This window comes from Brachyhypopomus gauderio, chromosome 3, assembly GCF_052324685.1.
Source record: "Brachyhypopomus gauderio isolate BG-103 chromosome 3, BGAUD_0.2, whole genome shotgun sequence".
In the NCBI taxonomy this organism is placed as follows: domain Eukaryota; kingdom Metazoa; phylum Chordata; class Actinopteri; order Gymnotiformes; family Hypopomidae; genus Brachyhypopomus; species Brachyhypopomus gauderio.
This window is the reverse complement of record NC_135213.1, coordinates 39,704,373-39,726,885: the sequence shown is the minus strand read 5'-3', so window position 1 is coordinate 39,726,885 and position 22,513 is coordinate 39,704,373. Positions and strand designations below refer to the sequence as shown.

General features: G+C 45.0%; 1 protein-coding gene across 2 annotated transcripts; it reads left to right on the top strand.

The window, feature by feature from the left end:
- The first annotated feature begins 336 nt into the window (after nt 1-336).
- lypd6 (LY6/PLAUR domain containing 6) lies at nt 337-22,513 on the top strand. Of its 2 annotated transcripts, XM_076998327.1 has the most exons (6): nt 337-572; nt 6,738-6,818; nt 14,618-14,792; nt 17,936-18,034; nt 18,726-18,856; nt 20,224-22,513. In XM_076998327.1, exons 1-6 carry the CDS (start codon nt 504-506, stop codon nt 20,395-20,397), a joined length of 729 nt encoding a protein of 242 aa, XP_076854442.1. In that variant the 5' UTR covers nt 337-503; the 3' UTR covers nt 20,398-22,513. The 2 variants fall into 2 exon arrangements, with proteins under 2 accessions (XP_076854442.1, XP_076854443.1); XM_076998328.1 differs by lacking the exon at nt 6,738-6,818 and having other exon boundaries at nt 339-572; nt 20,224-22,511.

The window sequence follows — 22,513 nt, the reverse complement described above, 5'->3', positions numbered from 1 at the left end:
ATTAATATCGTATATTTATTTCCTCTGTAGCGAAATAATGTAACGATAACCGACCTTATTTAATTCATCAAAAGAAAAAGCCCAGTTGATCCCCACGACCTGATTTCCCCCTTCGAGGTCAGTTTTTACAAGACTGCCATGATGTGATAAGATGTAATATATACAGAATAACCCAAACACGAGGACCCGGTCAGGCTGAACCAAAACCATCAGAATTGTATACTGTGTGTGTGTGTGTGTGTGTGTGTGTGTGTGTGTGTGTGTGTGTGTGTGTGTGTGTGTGTGTGTGTGTGTGTGTGTGAGGTGTGTGTGTGAGGTGTTCCTGCACAGACCACATGCGCTCATGTGAGTGTCAGGTTGGTGTGTTCTGGGACGGTTCTGGCCCGCACTGATCCCGCCTCCCCAAGACCCGGTGTGTAACGGGGGACTGACACACACACACACACACACACACCTTTGACAGACATACAGCACCGAGTGTACGGACGACACCACAGACATGGATGTACGCGTTTGACCCGTCTGCTTGGAGGAGAGACCGTACTAAAGTTGGACAGAACCGAGCCGCGCGGGTAAGAAACCATCTCCTTCAAATCTGCGTCAGTGTTGGGATGTGTGGGTCAGAACAATCACACCACACGTGTGTGGAGAAACCCAAACCACGCAGAGCTCCTACGACGGAACCGATAGGTTGTGTTTAACTGGGAAGTGGATTAAGTGTTTGATCTAGTATGTTTGATCCAGTATGTTTGATCCAAAAGTCCGGGACATGTTAGGTAGGGGGTGGCAGGTATTTATACTGGTTCCCCACGTCTCTCACTGGGGGAAGTAAAACTATACCGGTGTGAACAAAAACTGGTGCTAAAAGCGTGAAAATTTTTGAGTTATGGACCAATGTTGGGTCTGAACCTCCATCTACATGTGTCAACATGCTGTGATTTATTCTGCTTCGTCTTCATATATTTGATAACATGGAGCTAATAACCGGATTATTTACACTAACAGTGAATACATCAGTTGGGTTTAGGTTCATACTGCAACATGTTTTCATAGCGCAAATACAAGCGTTTTATTTATCTGAGCTCTTTGTGTGGTTCATACCAAACACGCAGGCATGATGGTCCTTTTGGTATTTGATTAAAAAACATTTTTTAGTAATAACAGCATTTATTTCCTTACTTTATATATTCACATACCGTGTATACCCGTCATCCGGATTCAGCTCTAGAATTAGCTGTACTCATAGTAAGTAGTGAATGCGAGTTTGATCTCTACATCTGCTGATAAGTGTGAGAGTGATGATATGGGTTATCTCCACGATGATAATATGGGCGTTTAAAATAAGTTTATTTAGTAGCTTTGCGTGTATTGTATTGTATGGTGTCTTGTATTCACCCTTTCAGTGAATACATAGTCAGTCAATTCCTGCAGATTCATCAGTATTCTAAAATAATGTTATGACTGGAAATTATAATTGATTCAAAGGTCAATAATAATAATAATAATAATAATAATAATAATAATAATAATAATAATAATATTAGTAGTAGTAGTAGTAGTATGTACAGTATAATACAGTATCAAATATAATGATATAACATGCATTTGACATGATGTGATGTATGTGATATATTCAATATATGTGATATATTCAAATTATAATAATGATTCTGCTACTATTAATACAACTAGTTAAAGTAAGATTAAGCATCATAACAACTATGCTAAACAAGAATTAGCATTACTATAGCATTTGGTATTTCGTGTTAAAACATTATTTAAGGGTTTATTTTTCTGCCTTGACAGTGTAAATTCTTGAATCGTGTGTGTAGAAGCCCAAACAGGTTCCTCGTCATTTAGTGTTTCATTATTCCCATAGCAGCATCAAAGTGGATGTTGGGAATCGTGTATAGAGAGGTTGTAGTATACTGTAGTATCCTTTACAATGGATTAGAGTTACATCACATCTACATGTAATTTAGATTACAGTGATTACAGCTTTCCTTTACAGTAGATTACAGTGATTAGATCAGTAGATTGCAGTATTTCTTTACAGAGGATTACAATGTACTTTTGTACCATGTATACGTTTACTGTAGACGTCTGTATATCTTTGTAATATAAGAAACGGTTTAATGGTTTATGGATTATAATATATATAATAGTTTATGACCACAGAGATATATCACATATCAGACATCAAAAATCTCACATATCGATATCAAATGGCCTGTTTTTAATACAATTTCCCCAGTTATTTTTAAACTGCAGGTACAATGTTATAAGGAAGAGTGAAGATGGTTTAATCATGGCTGGGCCATTTTCCCTCCAGAACCTGGGCACGTACTGGCCCTCTAAGGTAGGAGCAGGCAGGAGGTTCTGTTGCACCCCGTCTGAGATGCATGAGGTCAGCAGGGCGTGTTTGTCATTGGCTGTATGTGAGGACACTGAAGCTCTGCACTTGTGTGAGGTAGGGAAATGTCTTGGGCTGTGTGAGGAAGCTTTGGGCCACCTGTCACTGGTCTTGGGCTGTGTGAGGAAGCTTTGGGCCACCTGTCACTGGTCTTGGGCTGTGTGAGGAAGCTTTGGGCCACCTGTCACTGGTCTTGGGCTGTGTGAGGAAGCTTTGGGCCACCTGTCACTGGTCTTGGGCTGTGTGAGGAAGCTTTGGGCCACCTGTCACTGGTCTTGGGCTGTGTGAGGAGATCCACCACACAGACACTCCAGGACACGGCGGGAAGGAAACCCGCAGAAACACGCATGCCGGCTGCGCAGAGCAAATCCACAGCCTAGAAGATGTCCTTAAAGCTGGCTTAAAGATCCCCGTGGCTTCTGACAGTGGGGCACGGTGTGCTTGTGGCCTGCTGAAGGCACCAGTCACACGGGCCAGTTGGCGGCTGCAGTATCACAACACATTTTCACCCATATGCCTCAGCATATGAATCTCTCTGCTGTTATTCACAGTTGGAAGGTTTCTTCCCCCCGACAGACACGGGCAGACACGCGCTCGTTAATAAACCAGCTCTTTACGACACTCTGAGACTCACCGAGACATTCTGAGACTACAGTAAGCCAATAATGCATTCCCAGCCGCTTAAGTAGTGAGGGAAACGCATTATTCAAAGGCAACATGCATAACAAGAAAAGAATTACTGTTACATCCAAGCCCATGTGTGATTTTGGTAGTTGGTTTGCATTGGAGCAGTGCTTTCAGTAGCAGGGGTGTCACACACACAATAAGAGCAGTGTAGAGACGATCTGTGCAGTGAAAGGCCCTTTGCTGGCGTAAAAAATGAGCTTGTTCATGCTTTGGCCTTTAGGAGCCAGTAACAACGCAGCTTCCTAACAGGCGTGACGGCGGCTGTGTTTGTGTTCATCTGGGAAAAGCAGGAGTGGTGAGACCCCCTCCATGTGCCAAGGTCTTTAGATCATCACACACATGCTGGATGATTTCATAGATATGTTTTAGCATCTGTGAGCAAAAAAATGAAATTTAGTCAGTTATGGAAACAGCAACGCCAAGACGTAAACGAGAAGAAATAAGAAACTGATGGAATATGAGCATCATCAGGATTTAGGCGAAGGGAACCTTTGACCTTTCTGAGATGTTCTGTCTGCGTTATGGATGACTGTGCTCTATGTTTTATGCTGCTGATGACCTGTGCGCCTTCATACACATAGTCCAGCACCTCCCAGCACCTCCTCTTCAGTAAGACGAACAGTGTGAACATCTGGCTGGCACCTGGATGGATTAGCCTGCTCCTCTGGATGGATTAGCCTGCTCCTCTCTCTCCCATAACCTATTAGCTCAGACAGATTTGAGAAATGGGGGAGATTTGCAGCCATTAGTTCAGACCTTTTAGGGGTCCCGACAATCAGCAGTCCCGCGTGTTTTTGTGACAGGTGACCTTGCGTGACATCAGCCGTACGCCCCTATGATAGCGATACACAGCCCGGGCAGGTGTGCCTCATGCGTCAGCCCATATACCTGCCAGAGACACGGAAAGGTGTCATTCGAAACCCCCTAATGACAAGTTCAGAGTCGCTGTGAAGGTATGTGTGAGGGTTATTATGTAGCGTGAGTGGTATACTGGCATGGGGGCCATGAGTGTGCGCAGTGATGCAGGTGTGAGGAGTGTTCTGCTGGTGTGAGTAGTGTTCTGAAGGTGTGAGGAGTGTTTTGCTGGTGTGAGGAGTGTTCTGCTGGTGTGAGTAGTGTTCTGAAGGTGTGAGGAGTGTTCTGCTGGTGTGAGGAGTGTTTTGCAGGTGTGAGGAGTGTTCTGCAGGTGTGAGGAGTGTTCTGCATGTGTGAGGAGTGTTCTGCTAGTGTGAGGAATGTTTTGCAGGTGTGAGGAGTGTTCTGAAGGTGTGAGGAGTGTTCTGCTGGTGTGAGGAGTGTTTTGCAGGTGTGAGGAGTGTTCTGCAGGTGTGAGGAGTGTTCTGCTGGTGTGCGGAGTGTTCTGCTGGTGTGCGGAGTGTTCTGCTGGTGTGAGGAGTGTTCTACTGGTGTGAGGAGTGTTCTACTGGTGTGAGGAGTGTTTTGCAGGTGTGAGGAGTGTTCTGCAGGTGTGAGGAGTGTTTTGCAGGTGTGAGGAGTGTTCTGCAGGTGTGAGGAGTGTTCTGCAGGTGTGAGGAGTGTTCTGCTGGTGTGAGGAGTGTTTTGCTGGTGTGAGGAGTGTTCTGCTGGTGTGAGGAGTGTTCTGCAGAGGAGTGTTCTGCTGGTGTGAGGAGTGTTCTGCAGATGTGAGGAGTGTTCTGCAGGTGTGAGGAGTGTTCTGCAGGTGTGAGGAGTGTTCTGCTGGTGTGAGGAGTGTTCTGCAGGTGTGAGGAGTGTTCTGCAGGTGTGAGGAGTGTTTTGCAGGTGTGAGGAGTGTTCTGCAGGTGTGAGGAGTGTTCTGCAGGTGTGAGGAGTGTTCTGCAGGTGTGAGGAGTGTTCTGCTGGTGTGAGGAGTGTTCTGCAGGTGTGAGGAGTGTTCTGCAGGTGTGCACTCAGGTTCGTAGTGTGATCCTCCACAAGCTGACTCCTGCATCTTGACCCTCAGACTCAGGTTACATACGCTAATGTCCGTGCCACCTAAAGCTGTCATGGACACGAGTGGTTGACTGTGGTGGCCCGATTAAGTGCTCATAGTTTGCTCAAAAGACGCTGCTTCTGTCATTTCTTTTTTGGGGTTTTAGGTTTTTTTTTTTGTGTATTTTTCTTTTTTAGTGTAACGTTGCATGCGCAACGGAGCGAAGAGACGGACACAAATGCTGAGAAGAGCGAGATATTTTATTAAAGGACATACCGTATGCAGAGTCGTTGTCACAAGCGGGGGTCGTAACGGGAGAGCCATCAAGGTGGGACAAATACAGGGGCATAACGAATCAGGTAAAACAAAATCAAGGCAGGGTAACACAGAACAGAGAACAACGGGCGATCAGGACTAAGTACAATGACAGTGTGAACCAACACAAACCGACAGAGTAGACAAAACCACGGATGACTCGACTGGGGGAATGACGGGACTTAAATACATAGAACTGAAACAAGGAACAGGTGATAACAATGACACGGGGCGTGGTAACAAACGAGGAATCACGGAGACAACGAGTAGGGCGGGACAAACAGGCAGGGAATACAGACATGAGGGAACCCAGAGTGACAGCTACGAGAGGGGGCGTTGCCCTACGTGACATTTAGTGTTCAGCCATTTCTCCAGATATGCCAGCTCTTTTTATGCTAGGCCCTGTGTCTTGTGTTAGGATGGAGTCCTATTAAAATATCTCCTAAACATTTTATTTTCTTTCCACCAGAATTGGCTTGGTGGCTTCCTGGCTCCTCCACTCATATTTAGCAAGCACATTATCTCGTCTGCAATCTTGCTGTTATCTTTCATTTTTCCCTCACTATTTTTACATTTTTTTGTTTTGCAAAGACTCTTCGTCCTGCCTTTGCTATGGAAGTCCGACCTTTAATGGGTTGTGGGGTGTATATGCGGGGGTGGGGGGGGGGGGGGGGGTAAGTGCTCCTATGCATGACTGCAGGGTTTCCACAAAACCCATCCCTGTTTATCACAGTACAGTGGGATTGTGGGGGGGGGGCAGACAAAGGAGAGCCAGCCCAGTGAAAGCTACTCGCTGGTCAGGTCTCCATGCACTGATCTGTCTCTCCATTAGTCAGAGAGTCAGCTCAAAGCAGAGACAGCAGAACACTGCGTCTTCATCCGTCTGCTTTGTGTGCCTCTGGTGACTGAGCCCTCAATGGCAGAAGGGCCTCGCAGGAGAAGACATGTGGTGTGTGTGTGTGTGTGTGTGTGTGTGTCTGCGCAGCGCGCTGGAGCGTGTGAGCAGGGTGCCCTACTCTCTCCATTACTTATGCTCTTTTTGAATTATTTAGTTAAGTTTATGCTTCGCGTTAGTCGCATGGTTGACTTGCACAAGATCTCTGCCTGGTGTGTGTGTGTGTGTGTGTGTGTGTGCTTCTGTGATTTTAGCTTTCATTTTTAGCTTGGAAATTGGCTAGTATGTAATACATTACACTAATCTGCAGGCATATGCCCTACTTTGACTTTTTCAAATATTTCAATAATAATGTGAATTTAAAGGAAGACTCTTGTCTGCAGTTGGCCTTTGTGAAAGGGGCCCAGCTCTGCGTCCCAGTCATATATAAACGAAAACCCGGTTTTCATAAGCCGAGATGGTGAATTCAGTGTCAGATTTGGATGCTAATTAGCTCCTCTTGTGGTGCGTTTCAGGACTTTCCTGAGCAGATGTATTCGGTTTGTCTGTTGAAGGGGCCTCTCTGGCTCCCTGCTGTCAACCCACTGCTATTCTTTGTGAGTATATCACAAATTCTCCAGCGTGTTATCCGGCCTGTTTCCATGCCTGCTGTGGTGTTCTCAACTTTGCTTGGCTCAACAAGTCAAAGCAAATTCATAAGCATTCTAGACGTTTTTCTTTTTGGAATTAATGAAAATTGTACTTTTTATATTTAATTTCATCCCCACCACTGCCTCCAAATATCATGCAGTACTCCTAATCCTCTGGAAACTCTATGAGCTGCTGTTTATGTCAGTGCTGTTGATCTTCAGTCCTTCGCTCTCCTAGAAGCCTTAAAATTCTGCTTGAATCTGTGGAAACTCTGGAGCAGAGAGGAATGGCAGGAAGGTTGAGCACCAACCCTGCGTGGTGCTCCTCACATCTGTATGCACAGTGGCTCGTCACTGCTTCTCCGGTGAGCCTCTGAATTCGGCCTGTAGATGAAGCTCGGTGAGAAGACGCAGACCAGAATTCCCCTGCTTCTCCAGCGATGTGTCTTTTGATCGTCTCCTTTGAAGTTTAACACGTTCAGTGCATGGATGCTATAGGTAGAGTTCTGGCATATAAGTCACGCTTTGAATTCTAGATATTTTTATGCCAAAGTGTGCAAAAAAAATGCTATTTCAAGAATCTCCGTGATTGGAAGACTCATTTGGAAGATCCTCTCTGATAGATGAATTCCTCTGGAATGTAGTTGCTGGCTGAAAATGAGGCGATATTTGATTTGAGGTTCTGTGGTGAGTGAACGCTTGAGGCTGTTTTTCCACTACACCCAATTATTCTTAGGTTACACGTTTTTTTCTCCTTTAGAAACAATCGTCCTACCTCACTTTGAAGTTTGGGGCTCACTAATTACGGATTTAAATCTTTACACCCTATGCATATTTATTTCTCTCTTTCTGGAATTTCAGAACAAAACCTCCAGATTTGTTCAATTTATCATAAGTAGCAGCATGTTGGTATTTTCTTTGCATTTCTGGGTATTAGAACTTCCCTCCAGGTTTATATGTAGCCAGTGTCTTGCTGACAGCTACGATTTGTCCAGCTCCCACATTATTCTGTGCTGCTATAGTCGTGTGTTCTCGCAGAGGCAGACACTGTGCGTTTCAGGATATATTTGTTTAACCTTGTTTTCACTTACAAAAATAGCTTTGTACTGCGAGCCAGAGGCAGCGTATTTTCTCCGTTCCTGCCTACTGGCACATATGCATGCGTAGTAACCTAGCTAACAGTTTACACTCATCTCAGTGTGAAGACGCTGTCTGGAGGTTGCCAGGTTTGCACCATCCTTCAAGACAGACGACAGAAAAGGTGAAACCATTGGCTCCATTGGCACAATTTGCCTTTTTCCGTGTGCCATGACTAGTTTAAGAGAGTAACACCCCCCCTCCCAGGACTTCTGCAGCTGCTGCTGGGAAATTTTACCCCTCTTGATCCCCCCCTACTCTACTCTCATCTCTCATATACACCCCAACCTGCCCCCTACACCAACAAAAGTGTGTCTTAGCCACCCTTCAAAGGGATTTGCTCTCTCTCCCTCAAAGCCCTCCGGAGGGGCTTAACCCCTTACAGAACAATTGTGGAAGGTAAAGATGCCCTGGTGGAGGTGAGTTAGCTGCATAAACTTCTCCTAAATCATCCACACTAAAGCGGTAGGACTCAAGTGGGAGTCTGCTTCAGAGAGATAACATTCAAAGAGGGAAGAGGAGCAAACACAAAAGGGGGAATCGGGCGGTGGACGATGGTGGTGAAGGAGGATGACGAGAGGTTGGACCGCCTGTAAAGTCAAACGAGGGGCTCAGGGTCTCGTTGGAAAACTCACGAAACATCTGCCGGTGCTGCGTTGCAGAAGGGGACTGCAGCGTGGAGTCCTGCAGGTTCACGCTGTGTTCACGCTGTGTTCACGCTGTGCTGGCTGTGCTCACGCTCCCATGTCGCCCAGCCGTATCTCTGAAGACCCGGCGCACGTTCACGCCTCCGCTCCACTCCGCCTTGCCTGGTGACGGCTATTTTCTGAGCCGTCAATTCAGGTCTGCTCCTGTAAGACAAACAAAGAAACACAAACAAACAAAACTAGGGCTGTCTGTATAACTGCAACTGCAGCTTTTCATATGCGATAGAGTAGGACGTTTAATTAAACACAGAGATATAATCAAAGGCATCAGGACGGTTCCCAGCTAGCACTAGCGCTTCCACCGTAGTCAAAACAACGATTGTTTTAAAGATGTGCTATCTTAACTTTTAACTACTGCAGTGTTTTTTGTTTTTGTTGTTTGTTTTGCAAAATCAAGGTTTTTTTAAGGAAAAATAGCTTGTATAGAATTTATCCTTTAAACATTGTAATGCATGTTTAAAATCTTTAAAATGGTAAACTAGTGTGCTATGCTAATGGCGTGATATGTTCACTATTTCCATTTCCTCTTTTACCCCAGTGCAAATAAGCTCAGATTTTCTAATAATGCTACTGAACCCTCCCAAATACATTTTGCTCTTTAATTTGTCTTATAAAGCACTATATTCTATGATCTCTGTATGATTTCTGCCGATCTGACGTTTTTGAAAGACAGAGATGTCTTCTCTGACTCTTCTAATACTTCCTACATACTCCAGTTTCCCACCGTGCGGTTGTGAGGTACAGCGCTGATTTCATCTTCAGATGTGCTGGGAGGCTGGGGAGAGGATTAAGAAATTCTACAGCTGATCTGCAGCACTTCAAAAGAATAGTGCTGGATTAGAGTGCATTGCAGGATTTCAATTAGCTGGCCCGTGACGCTGATCCGGTCCGATTCCTATGGTTTTGGCTGGCGGTGCTGTGAACCAAGAGGAGTAGTTCACAGCCATATGGCATGAGCAGAGAGGCCAGGAGCCATTCCAGGAATGCATTGTTCTGTCTGTTTCCCCTCTCCGATATCGGTGGAGACTCTCACCTTCAGATACAGTCATCTAATCTGCGATTATGGAAATATGAATCCTTGCTTGGAGGGCTAAGGTTGATCTTCATAAGAGCTACTGAACACACCAACCCCACTTTGGTGAGGCGTGGACGTTTGGGTGCCTGTAGTGAGCTTGTGAAAATAGCTCCACAGTGATCTAGCTTCTGGTACCAGTCGCCTCCGTCCCGCCCTCTTAACTAGAGTGCAATCTGGTCGGACTGGTTTGAGGAGCTACAGGAGATCATTTGCATTTCGCTCCAGTGGGAGAGTCCGCCATTCACGAGCTGCTCGACGACCCAGAATATCACGTTGCTGAACCTTAGCTAGTTTTACCTACCTGGCAGTGTCTCAGAAAGGAACTCCTGGGCCTTTGACCCGGAGGGAACCACAGAACGGCAGTAACCACCTCTCTTTCCTCCGTGCGTGTCAGCTCGTGACCTGAAGTAATGAGTTGACATGGATGCGTGTTCCATGCTCTGCAGGAAGGATGTTGGGGTTTCGGGGCAGTTCTGTATTAATTTAACATTTGGTATGTAAGAGACACATTGGAAGAACCAGGTTATGTTAGTCTCCTGCACATGTCTGGTAGGTTGAAAATCTTTCAAATGATGTGCAGAATTAAATTTGTGGAGATATAGAATATAGAGATCAGTTCATTTCACCTCACTTTAATCAAACTTTTTTTGCTATGAAGCAACTTCACAAAGATCTAGTCTCAAATGTGCTGCAGTTCCCACCATAATGATTTAACTCCTGCCACAATGCACCTGGTTGAACTAATGAAGGGCCCAGTAGTTAACTCTGCTCTGGAGGATTTAGAACAGTGAGATTACTCTGGACCAGAATTGACAGGATGGGGATTGATGAGCTAAGTTGGTCTAAGATGAACTAAGTGTCCTGCTGATATATCTAAATCAGTGTCAAATAGATAACATTATGGATTTATTCAGGTGATATTATGCAGTATATGGAGTGTATTTGTTGGTGGTACTGTATAGGGTGGAACAAAATAATTTTATTAATCTTATTTTTATATTTTAGTAAAATCTTGACTAACATGACAAATTATGACATACAATTAGCACCTTAATTCTCCAGATTCTCCTTTCAGAATGAATAAATCCTTATTTAAACAGCAGAACATTTTTCTTTTGCTCTCTCAAGTTTAGAAGAAATGAAGCCCAGAACTTTGGAAAACAGACATGAAGTAAACTGTTGACAGAAACTGTCCTCGGTCTGAGAGAACAGACATGTGTGAGGGCAGTCAGCGAGCACGAAGGGACACACACCCTCGCCTGGTACACCATGGAATGTTTGCTTAGTAATTACCTGCTCTGTTCCCCCATGATCCTTACTAAAGCTCTTCAAACAAAAGGAAGATTCTTTGACATACAAGCTAGCTTCCTCTTTTTTTGTGATGATTGCTTGCAGGCTGTGATGACAGGTACAGTTATCTGCACATGTTTCTGCTTAAGAGTAGGGCCACCATTCAAACTCCTCCCTGTGTGTTGTTGTTTTGTACTGAAAGGTTGTAAATGTAAGGTTGTCTAATAAGAATGTGCTCCATTTAGAAATTAAGAGACATTTATTTCAGGTTTCCTTGCTGCATTAGCAGTAAGGCATATGTTTTGATGTTAGGTCTTGCTGTGAGGTTGTATTGAGAGGTTTCTTCTCCTGTGAGCAACTATACAAGACTAAAACAAACTGGACTTTCCAAGATTATTTCCAACAGCTTTAGTTTAACGTAAACCTCTTTGCATTTCAATTGAACTATTACTTCTAACTTCAGAATACCACATATAAATCATCATCATTATTGCAGAGCTGACCGTTGGAATATAGATGTTGGAATGCAGTATGCAAATGTGTCTTCTAACAAATCAGATCAAACATGAAGCTGAGTGTCTTGAGTCTTGTTGTGGTGACGGTGGAGGCGTAAGTGTGAGTGAGTGAGTCAGACACTAGGGGGGGGGGCAATAATTTAACAATATATTTTTTAAAGTTAAACATCCTTTAAATAAGTGGATTATTTTAACAAATAATTCTTTGTTCTTAAGAAAAGAACAAAAAATTCAGAGCATGATTCCTGACTTTATTTGTATGTATTTTATCCTTCCCTCAGTGTGCTGTGTAGTGTCCCTGTACTCTTGGGAAAGGTCACATGGTGCACGTGGACGTCCTGGTGTTATCCTCCATCGAGGGGGCGGAGAACTCTGCAGGGCCCAGCAGGGTAGAGCTGGACTCCTTCAGAGGAGACAGTTCGGCACAAGACGCCTCTATGAAGACACCTGGAGCGGTGAAACCAAACCCGTGTCCTGTTGTCAGTGGGATGTCTTGGTTACATGCAGCTTTGCACCTTTGCCTTTTCGTGCGTTGCTCTCTTGAGCCTGCGGGGTCGTAGCCTCGGCCGAGTTGGGTCGTCAGTACCGCGTCTCGGGCCTGTCTGAATGGTTCTGTGACAGGCTAGTGGGTTGTGCTTTGTTGCAGTGTCTTAAGATCTTGCATGGTAAATGAAAGCTGACTACGTCCTGATTGTCTGAACCTGCTTCCTTGTACTGAGCGCTGTGTCCTGACTGACAGCTCTCAGGACATCGAGAACGATCCGCACTTACACTGCGCTGTCTGTCCAACCTGCAGAGGTTTAAACGTTGTGTGGCAGGCTCAGCTTTCGTGGAGTCAGGGGCTACAGAGAGTGGACTGATGTGGAAAATGAGGATCTTTAAGCTCACACTGGATCACCATCATTTCAAAAATTGCTACACATACTTCAGATACATACAGGATCATTACATGTTAAACTTCACAGAGTTTAGCAACGTTGTTAATTTGTTAAACGATTAATCAGTTGGCCCATTAACCAGCCAAATTAATACTGTTTGTTAGGTCATTGGCCATTGTTGTTTTACTTAAAACAAGTGCACAGCAGAGTGAAGATGGGCTTAAGCAGAGACAATGCAAAGAATAAAAGTTACATTTAAATGTAAGTTTTAAGCAATTTTATGTCATTGTTTTTATTTTTTATTGTTGTGTTTTATAAGATGTAAAAACAAAAACAGAGCGACAACATGATTTAGGATCTGTATCTGTGTGTGTGTGTGTGTGTGTGTGTGTGTGTGTGTGTGTGTGTTTGACTAACAGTGGAAGTTTAAATGCTAGTCTGAGTGTGGCTAACAACATCTTGTTAATAAGGAGCTGCAGATACTTGGACCAACAGCCCAAGTGTTTTAACACACTGCTTCACTCACACTCCAACATCATGACAAGAAAAAGAAAAGCTTATCTCTTGTGTCATATGCCGACACCCATACATCGCCTGTGACCTGGAGAGATGTTTTGTTTCGGCACAGTGCAAATGAAACCGTGTGTCACATGGATCTCCTGTTGGGGAGAAGGCACTTAGTGTTTCTGGTTGTGACCAGAAGAGCTAATCTTACAGAGCGATAACAATTAAAGTCTTAGCCAGAAAGAACAAATGCCAGTATTTGACGTGACACTTTAGAATAATGATCGTCTTGTGCAGTGGTCTCCAGTGTCACCACTTCTGAAATAAAGATGCAGTGGACCAGACTAAAAGAAGACACTCAAGTGTTATTTGCTTTTTGGCTTAGTGATACAATTTTGGGTCAACTGCCTCTGTTTTGAAATAGATCAAAAGTTACTCAGACTCACAGTTCATTCTTCCAGTGGGACCTATCAGTAGATAACCTGCACCTTTAAGTGTAAAGTAAGACATAGGAGAGATATAGAACTGGAGGGAAGGATTTGCATAACCTGAGCTGCCCTGTTTGTAGTTATGCCCCAAGAAAGCCTTTAGGGCCTTGAGTCAAACATTTCTGACCAATGTGCCATTGGACATACGGCTTTCATTTCACTAATGTAAACCACAGAATGTTGGAATGCAGTATGCAAATGCGTCTTCTAACAAATCAGATCAAACATGAAGCTTAGAGTCTTGAATTTCCTGGCCGGTTCTCGTTGTGGTGACGGTGGAGGCGTGAAGTGTGAGTGAGACACTAGAGGTGTGTGTGTGTGTTTGTGTGTGTGTGTAGGGTGTGTGTGTGTGTGTTGGGGGGTGTGTGTGTGTGTGTTGGGTGTGTGTGTTGGGGTGTGTGTGTGTGTGTGTGTGTGTGTTGGGGTGTGTGTGTGTGTGTGTGTGTTGGGGGTGTGTGTGTGTGTGTGTGTTGGGGTGTGTGTGTGTGTGTGTTGGGGTGTGTGTGTGTTGGGGTGTGTGTGTGTGTTGGGGTGTGTGTGTGTGTGTGTGTTTTGGGGGTGTGTGTGTGTGTGTGTTGGGGTGTGTGTGTTGGGGTGTGTGTGTGTGTGTTGGGTGTGTGTGTTGGGGGTGTGTGTGTGTGTGTGTGTGTGTGTGTGTGTGTGTGTGTGTGTGTGTGTGTGTGTGTGTGTGTGTGTGTGTGTGTGTGTGGGGTGTGCAGACCGGGTGCTCAGCCAGGACTTCAGTATGTCTTTCAGACAACTGGATGCTTTGCTTGAAAAGAGTTAGCAAGCTGAATTAAACAAGACTTTGTCAGGTTGGAAGTTTATCAGAACCTCCAAACAATGCACAGGAATGCTTGAGTGGGCCATCGTTGCTTTAATAACAAGAAGGACTGTGTTTCCGTTCTCTTTGATTCAATTAAACGGATGGATTACCACGGTCAGTGTTTGGAACACCCGTGGAAGAGAGGAGACGTGCCTTTCAAAGTTTCTGCCTCATGAGAGACTAAAATGAAAGCACTTAAAACAACCATGAGTTTTCTTTTAGTAATTTCAGATTATGGAACCCCATTGCAGATTGAGGAACCCCAGAGCAGATATTGGAGCAGACTGTGTTCAAAGGTGTGCAGAGTTTCTTCACTACATGGTTTTGTTCTTGTTCTCCTTTCCAGGTGCTGTTTTTAGACTCGACCAATCAGAGAGCTGCATGTGTGAGTCCACTCCCAGCAATGGAACCGCGGCCTATAGTGGCCTGGGTCCTAACGCTGACGTTCATCACTGATTGGCTGAAAACTGTTCAATCAAGAGACTTTACAGAAAAAGATATAATCTTCCTTTATCCTTCAAGTAAGTAATTTTTGTCTGCAACTAACCTTTAAAAGCAGAGACAGGTAAGATCATAAAGGTTTGCTGCTGGTTGGGTTCATTTCAATGTGTTTTACTTCCACCGGGACACCTAGCAGGTGAACCTCATCCTTCCCTCCTTCACCAGGTGTGCAGCAGTGAAGGTTTTGACATTGTTATTCGTGGTTTTTCTCCTCTGACGGAAACACTCTGAAGCACGTAAGCTCACTATGGGTCACTCAGATCGCATGGGGCATCCCCACGCTTCAGACTGCTCCGTGGACGTACGGGCATCGCAGCTCAGAAGGCAGAACAGACATTCTGCCTAGCAGCTTACATGTCTAACACTACCGGCTTTCATTGTCATTACGGTTATGGGTGGTGTCGGTTGTAGAGGTGGGGGTGCGTCTGACTTCCAGGTGGAGGTCTGGTTGTTACTAGATTCAGTTGTTGATAGTTCAGGCAGAGAGGATAAGGGGCCTGTCTTTCCAGGGGTCAGCTGGCAACGAGATTAAAGAGCTAGACTTTCTTTTTCTGCCCCACAAAACAAAGGCTCGTATTGAACAAGTGAAAGTGTGTAAACAAATGGAAGTGTGTAAGCAAGCAGTGTGAAAAAAGAAGTGAAATAAAGCAAAGAGAAATAACAGGGAAGTAGGAAATACAAAAGAATAATGATTTCATATCAGGAAAAAAGAGAACAAACCACACTTGATTTCTAAAAGTCTGGAAAAGGAATGACAGATTGATGCAACAATTGTACTAGCGAATAAAGCTTGTGCATTTTGAGGTGGTTCTGTGAGGTTTTCCGTTTTGTGCTTGATGCATTAGCCGTTAGCATGAAGGAACACACTCTCTGTGATTCCTCTGAGGTGATCGGAATTTCCACACTGGCTATGTGGCAATTTATTCGGTCATCATTTGCCGTTGTTTTAGGTTCCTGTGGAAAAATCAAACAGATGTTTTAGTTGAGAAAGGAAATCTAAGACCCAGCTGCTGCTGAGATCACACCGTAGAACCCAGAATGTGCAACGGGATATTCTTGAGTCATGAGCCAGACTCTGCATAAAAACACTTGCCGCCTCTCACGTTGTAATCGTGACTGTTAATCTTATTTGGCTGGTAATGGTAGAGGCCCATTTCTGGTTGGTCAGGATGCCCAGATCCTGTGTCTCGTATACAGTGTGCGATCTGCTTGGAGTGTTGGGAGTGTTGGGAGTGTTCTGGAGTGTTGGACTGTTATGCACTGTTTGGACTGTTCTGGAGTGTTGGACTGTTTGGAGTGTTGGAGCGTTCTGGAGTGTTGGAGCGTTCTGGAGTGTTGGACTGTTCTGGAGTGTTGGAGTGTTGTGGAGTGTTGGACTGTTCTGGAGTGTTGGACTGTTCTGGAGTGTTGGAGCGTTCTGCACTGTGGAGTGTTGGAGTGTTCTGGAGTGTTGGAGTGTTCTGGAGTGTTGGACTGTTCTGGAGTGTTCTGGAGTGTTGAGGAGTGTTGGAGTGTTCTGCAGGCTGCAGAAGGACCATCAGGTGCCTATGGAACATCAGATCACTCCTTCATTCTCCACTCTTATTTCATCAAACGTTTTATTCCCCCTAAACAAGCTTGACCAACAGCCGTAAAATGTTTGGTCCCTTAACAACACACAGTGAATGTATGAAAGGTGCTATACAAATAAAAATGATTATTACAACACTGGCACACTGGCCCTCACTGAAGTGACTTCTCTGTGTGATTGTACAAGCATAATCTCTCATGATCAGTCACTTTTCGTAGTGCATCCATGCAGTGATTCTGTGATAATCTGATCCCAGGTCACGCTCAGGGACACAGCTGCCATAGCAACTGTTTTAGGAACCCTCGCCCCGCCTGTATTTTGCCCACCAGCCTGTTTGACAGGAAGTGACATGTTGGGAACCTGTTGTGGTGGCCCTGAGCGCTGGTTGCTATAGCTTCCGTTGCCTGCGGCTCACAGTTAGTCCTGCTAACCCACCGCCACTCTCACCATGGGGCCAGTAGCCTATCACGCTGCTCAGAGATCTCGGCTTTCAAACGACTCATTCCCCAAGGGGAGCAGTTGGGTTTTGGAATTTGAAGGTCAAAAGTACATTCACATGCAAGATATTGTCCCAGGGTCTTTCTAAATGCGCTTAAAAAGACCACTAGACTTCTTGCTATCATTGTTTACGTGCGATCTCCAGCCCTCAAAGCGGATGGACAATATTTGAAATAGGGGTATTCCACAACTCCACATGCAGGCACCATCGAGATGAGATCTGCAGTGAGAATCAGTGGCTTAGGAGATCATTGAATAAGCCTTTAAGATCTTGGGCTCTTATCCCACAAAGAGTCGGACCTCCCAAGATCAGTTTAGCAATGTGTCTGCTTTCCGGGATGCATCCGGAGACATCCGGGTAAGCTGGATGTGTGTGTGTGTGTGTGTGTGTGTGTGTGTGTGTGTGTGTGTGTGTGTGGCTGGAGTGGATTTGGTTGGAAGGAGAGATACATATCAGGGAGGACAGGGATATGAGAGCCTGCAGGAGGAAGTTCAGTATTTCATCTGTGATTTGAGCTTCATACCTGCAGCTGATGCATCTGAAGTCCAAACGACAGCAGCTGTGCTGAATGTTGTGGGCCTGGTGGCTCTTTCATCCCAACAGATGAGAAGCCCTGACATTTTCTCCACGGGGGACCATTTAGCCAATACGCCACACTTTGCACATTAAATATTAACAGATGTTAATTATTGCTAATCTGAAATATTTTTAACTATTAACTAAATATTAATTAATATTATCTAGGCATCATTGGTATTTTAAAGAGGGTGACCACAACATTCTATTTAAGCCAATAGAATTGTTCTCCTCCCTGCAGGTTTTGAGGGAAATTCATTTCTAATTTTAGTATGGAATAATTAAACAATGTATGAGAGGAATTTGATAATTCCTCCACCAAAAAAGAATGAAAAGAATTTTGGGGAGTTTTGGGACTTAAAGATAGCAGTACTAAATTCAACCGGGATACTCTGGGGTTTGGGGCCATGTGTGCAGTGTCAAAAATCATGTGTCCATCTCTTTAGTTTCAGCATGAAATTCAGTTTTTGTGGTGCATGACTGTCAGACTGGATTCTATTCTATGTGTCCCTTCACAGCTACCCCGTACCCGGGAGGGTTCAAGTGTTTCACGTGTGAAGAAGCAGCAGACAATTACGACTGCAATCGCTGGGCCCCAGACCTCTACTGCCCCCGGGGTACGACCCTCCACGTCTGCCCCCTCCACAGAGCAGGGCTCACGTCTGCCCCCCCCCCCCCCCACAGAGCAGGGCCCTGAGCCGTAACCAGGACAGCCCAGGCTGCTTTGAGAAAAAGACGCAGCACAGCACTTCACTGCTTCTGTGAAGCAGATCCCTCGAGAATGTTCAGACATTTTGGTTAGAAAAACCACCGTTCGTCAAAGCAGCTGTGATCTAATAAGCTAAGTGCAACCAAAATAGTCAATATTATGATTATAATTATTCGCTCTCTCTCCCTCGTGGATCATTCATTACCATGGAGCATGTATTACCCAACATGGTCTTCATACACATGGTGCCTATAAGTGGCATCTGAGAGAGGCTGAGCAGATCTGGACCTGATTTACAGCACTCGGGTAATGACTCAGATCCCCCCGTTCAAACGCACCCTGTCTGTAGGCATAACGGACCGGGCCCTGTTCCTGTCACACTTTTAAAATTCGTTAACATGCTTTAAGTGGGAGGCAACTCTTAATCTTCATGAATGTTATCTTAAAATATGGCCTTTCCCTTTCTCCTCCGTTTTAGGTCAGAATAAAAAATACTAGCGTGAAAATGTTTTAGTTCATATTAAACAACCATGAGTGTTTAGTTTTGCGTTTTGACACTGGTGCTATATTTTAAGCAGCTGAACCCTTTGCCCTCTCAGACAGTAAGTACTGCTACACACGCCACGTGTTGGATGTGTACGGAGCCAGTCGGTCCATCACAAAGCGGTGTTCGGCGCTGGAGGACTGTCTCAACACAGGCTGCACAGACACAGATCAGGAAGGAACCAGAGTGAGTGTTTCCATCTGAACGCAGACCGTGCGTAATGTGGAATATTCCGTTTTTACTCTGTAGTGTAAACACACACCCGTCTAGCTTTTCATTATCGAGAATGTCATATCACGTGTCAAAAACATTATATACAGAATGTTCCACACCAGAAAATATTTGACACGCCGAAGTTCTACATCACATTTTTTAGATGCAACTTCTATCTTAAATGAAAGTTTATATCCATAAAGGTTCGTCTTTTATTTAATTCATGCAATGCACAAATGCATTTTCACCCAAACTGCAGTTCACCCACATCCATCTCATGGGTTCTTGACCTTGTGTAAAATGTCCACTAGAGATGATCACACAGGAAGCTTGCGGGTCAATGATAAACACGCCTATCAAAGCCCAGGGCATAGGACGCTAGCGTGGGGCACTAAGTTGTTGGGCACGAGGCGTGGGGTACTAAGTATGAGGCGTGGGGCGCTAGGTGTGGGGTTTTAGGCGTGGGGCGCTAAGTTGTGGGGTTTTGGGCGTGGGGTACTAAGTATAGGGCGCTAGGCGTGGGGCGCTAGGTGTGGGGTTTTAGGCGTGGGGCGCTAGGTTGTGGGGTTTTAGGCGTGGGGTACTAAGTATGGGGCGCTAGGCGTGGGGTTTTAGGCGTGGGGCGCTAGGTTGTGGGGCGCTAGGTGTGGGGTTTTAGGCGTGGGGCGCTAGGTGTGGGGTTTTAGGCGTGGGGTACTAAGTATGGGGCGCTAGGCGTGGGGCGCTAGGTGTGGGGTTTTAGGCATGGGGCGCTAGGTTGTGGGGCGCTAGGTGTGGGGTTTTAGACGTGGGGCGCTAGGTTGTGGGACGCTAGGCGTGAGGTACTAAGTATGGGGCGCTAGGCGTGGGGCAATAGGCAGAGCTTGCGGCGCTATCTCTTAATCCATATCTCCCCCCGTAAATGACGTCGTTGCAGATGGGAGCGAGATGTGGGCTTTCACCACTTTCCCATGGCGGCCTGCCTAATCTTCTCTGAAATGTGTGCTTCCCCCCGCTGCCTGAGGTCATCGCCTGGCTTCTCTCGCGCGCCTCAGTGTAGGGCGTTTCAAAAGACGCCAAGAGGGAAGTGCCGTGAGAATGAGATAGAAGTGGGAACGTGGAACGCTGGACCCTGTGAGCAATGGCAGAACAAACACGAGACCTTTTCAGGCTTTTGAATTTCAAATGTTATTGTTTTATCCTCATTTTCCACTCTCATGTCTGGACTTCAGTCAGTTGTTTGTCAAGCCCCTGTCTGCAGGTAATCTTTTAAACCTTTGGGTTATGTCTAAAGAGCTTGTGTTGAAAACCGACTATCCCGTGTGTTTTTTGCTGACTTCCATGCTGGTTGCTGTGTGCAGGAGTGTGTTTCCTGCTGTGAGGGGAACATCTGTAACATGGCTCTTCCCTGGAACGAGACGGACGCTGTCTTCGCAACCACATCCCCCCTCAGCGGCAGCCGGCCCACCGCCCCGCATCATGCTCTGACGCTCTCCCTCTTCATCCATGCCCTCGTCATCCTCGGCCACCCTTAACCAACGCCGACTGAAGTCGCGGTTTACGCCGCCGTTAGGGCTGCACTGATTGCACCTGTCCGTGTCCTGATTAATGTAACAGGTCTTACCTGCCATGGCGGAAATTTTACTTTTTGATCAACACCCATCAAATAGGTCTTCTGATATAATTATGTCCAGGATAAAAGTAATAAATGTGCTTTTTAAGAGGACATTTGTTTTAGGTAACAGCTCTACCTGGGGGTTATGCCAAGGTGATGTGATCGTTTCCCTCCGCATGTGCTACCCTGTTAAACGGACATGGAAGGCTGAACAGGGGGATACTGAGGGAGTTGTATTTATAGCTTAAAACTGTACAGGTATGTTGTTTATTGTAATTTAGATGTATGATATTTATTTTTGTACCATATTTTTATTGCAGGAATGTGTGACATTGTAATGACTGTAGCTACAGCAGGAGTGTCTTACCAGGACAGGAGGTGGCCCCGTGGCTAACGGTGAACCTGCAAGTTGTTTTGAAATTTGTGGTTGTATTCCCACTTTTTTAGAGTCCAGATTATCTTTCATGTCACAAACCTTCTGTGAAGCACTTGTGTACAGATGTAAGCATATGTGTTGTGTTTTGAGGTATTTGTAATGAGCTTTGTGTTTTGTAACCACTAGCAGTGTGTATGTCTCACCCTTTACCCGCCTTTGTGTTTAGCGCTGTTATTCATTCTGCCGAAGGCTATTATGTGTACTGTGACATATTTTCAGTTCTTTACTTTGTTGGTGGTACAGCCATCAAAAAAGTGCAGTGTCTGCAACTACAGTGTTATTGTTCATTGGATTTTATGACGTGTTCAGGAATCCTGCCCACAGCTCAAAAGATAAGACATTTCCGCTCGCTCTCTCTCCCTCTCTCTCTCTCTCTCTCTGAATATAAAGGCCATGACATGTCTGGTTCCTTGAACGTCTGTAAAAACTAAAGGGCATATAAGTTATCAAGTGGTAACAAAAGGGCTAATATTAATCTGGCTGGTGTTGGGAATCACTCAGGTAATTATGCACCACACAACGAGACAGTGTAGAGAAACGTTCCCAACACGAGAACCTGCAGGGGAACCCAGTGGAAGAGAAATTTCTTCTATTTACTGACCACGTATGTGTGCTTTCATGCCAGCAAACGCCAACTTTTGCTAAAACGTCAATCACGTTTGTATAATTTCTTAAAATGGATGCCTGTAATATTGTATATGCTGAGGATGACCTGTTTTTGACCAGTGATTTTTACATTTGATGTTCAGTTTGTGTTGAGTCTCATGTTTCTGCAGATGTATTCCCTTAAAAATACTCCTTTAACGTGCCAGACTGCACTTACTTCACTGTACATGACTGAGTATAAACACAAAACCAACGTGCTTTTAAGAATAAAAATATTTCACGACTGGATGGCTGAATTTTTATTTTCTTGTGTTAGTGGGGATGGATTGAAGAGATTAATCCCTGCACAACACATGAGTGTTTGTGAATACCTGGGAACTCTGACAGGTTTTCTTAATGCACGTCTCTTAACGCTGGTCCTGTCTGCTGTTGGCACTATCACACTTTCCACTCTGCCTTTCCACATACTGCCAATTTTCCATCCAGCTTGGAGTCCATAAATCTGTTGACAGATCAAAAAGAATTTTTTTTTAGTCCAAACAATCAAGCTCTCCTAGAATTCATAAACATAACGTCAAACCCTGTGGCGGGTGGTGACATTAATGGTGGTTCCTCTTTGCATGGTGGACATGCTACATCAGCTGGTTTGATTAAGGTGGCAGACACACCAAGGGACTCCAATACCCCCAATAGGTGTTTGTTTACCAATACCCCCAATAGGTGTTTGTTTACCAATACCCCCAATAGGTGTTTGTTTACCAGTCCGCTTCTTGGTTAGGAAGTTTTTCATAGAATGGTTTTGCAGCCGAGACGAGGACTGAGAACATGGTGCTTATGTTAGATCTCAGCATTTTACATATGACATTAAAAACTGAAAAAAAAATAACAAGGTCACTTGTTTATATGGGTTGGCTCCCAGACTACACCACCAGCCACCACTAGAGGGAGCTGATCCTCTAAACCAACCTAATTAGACTGGCGCTACACCTGTCTT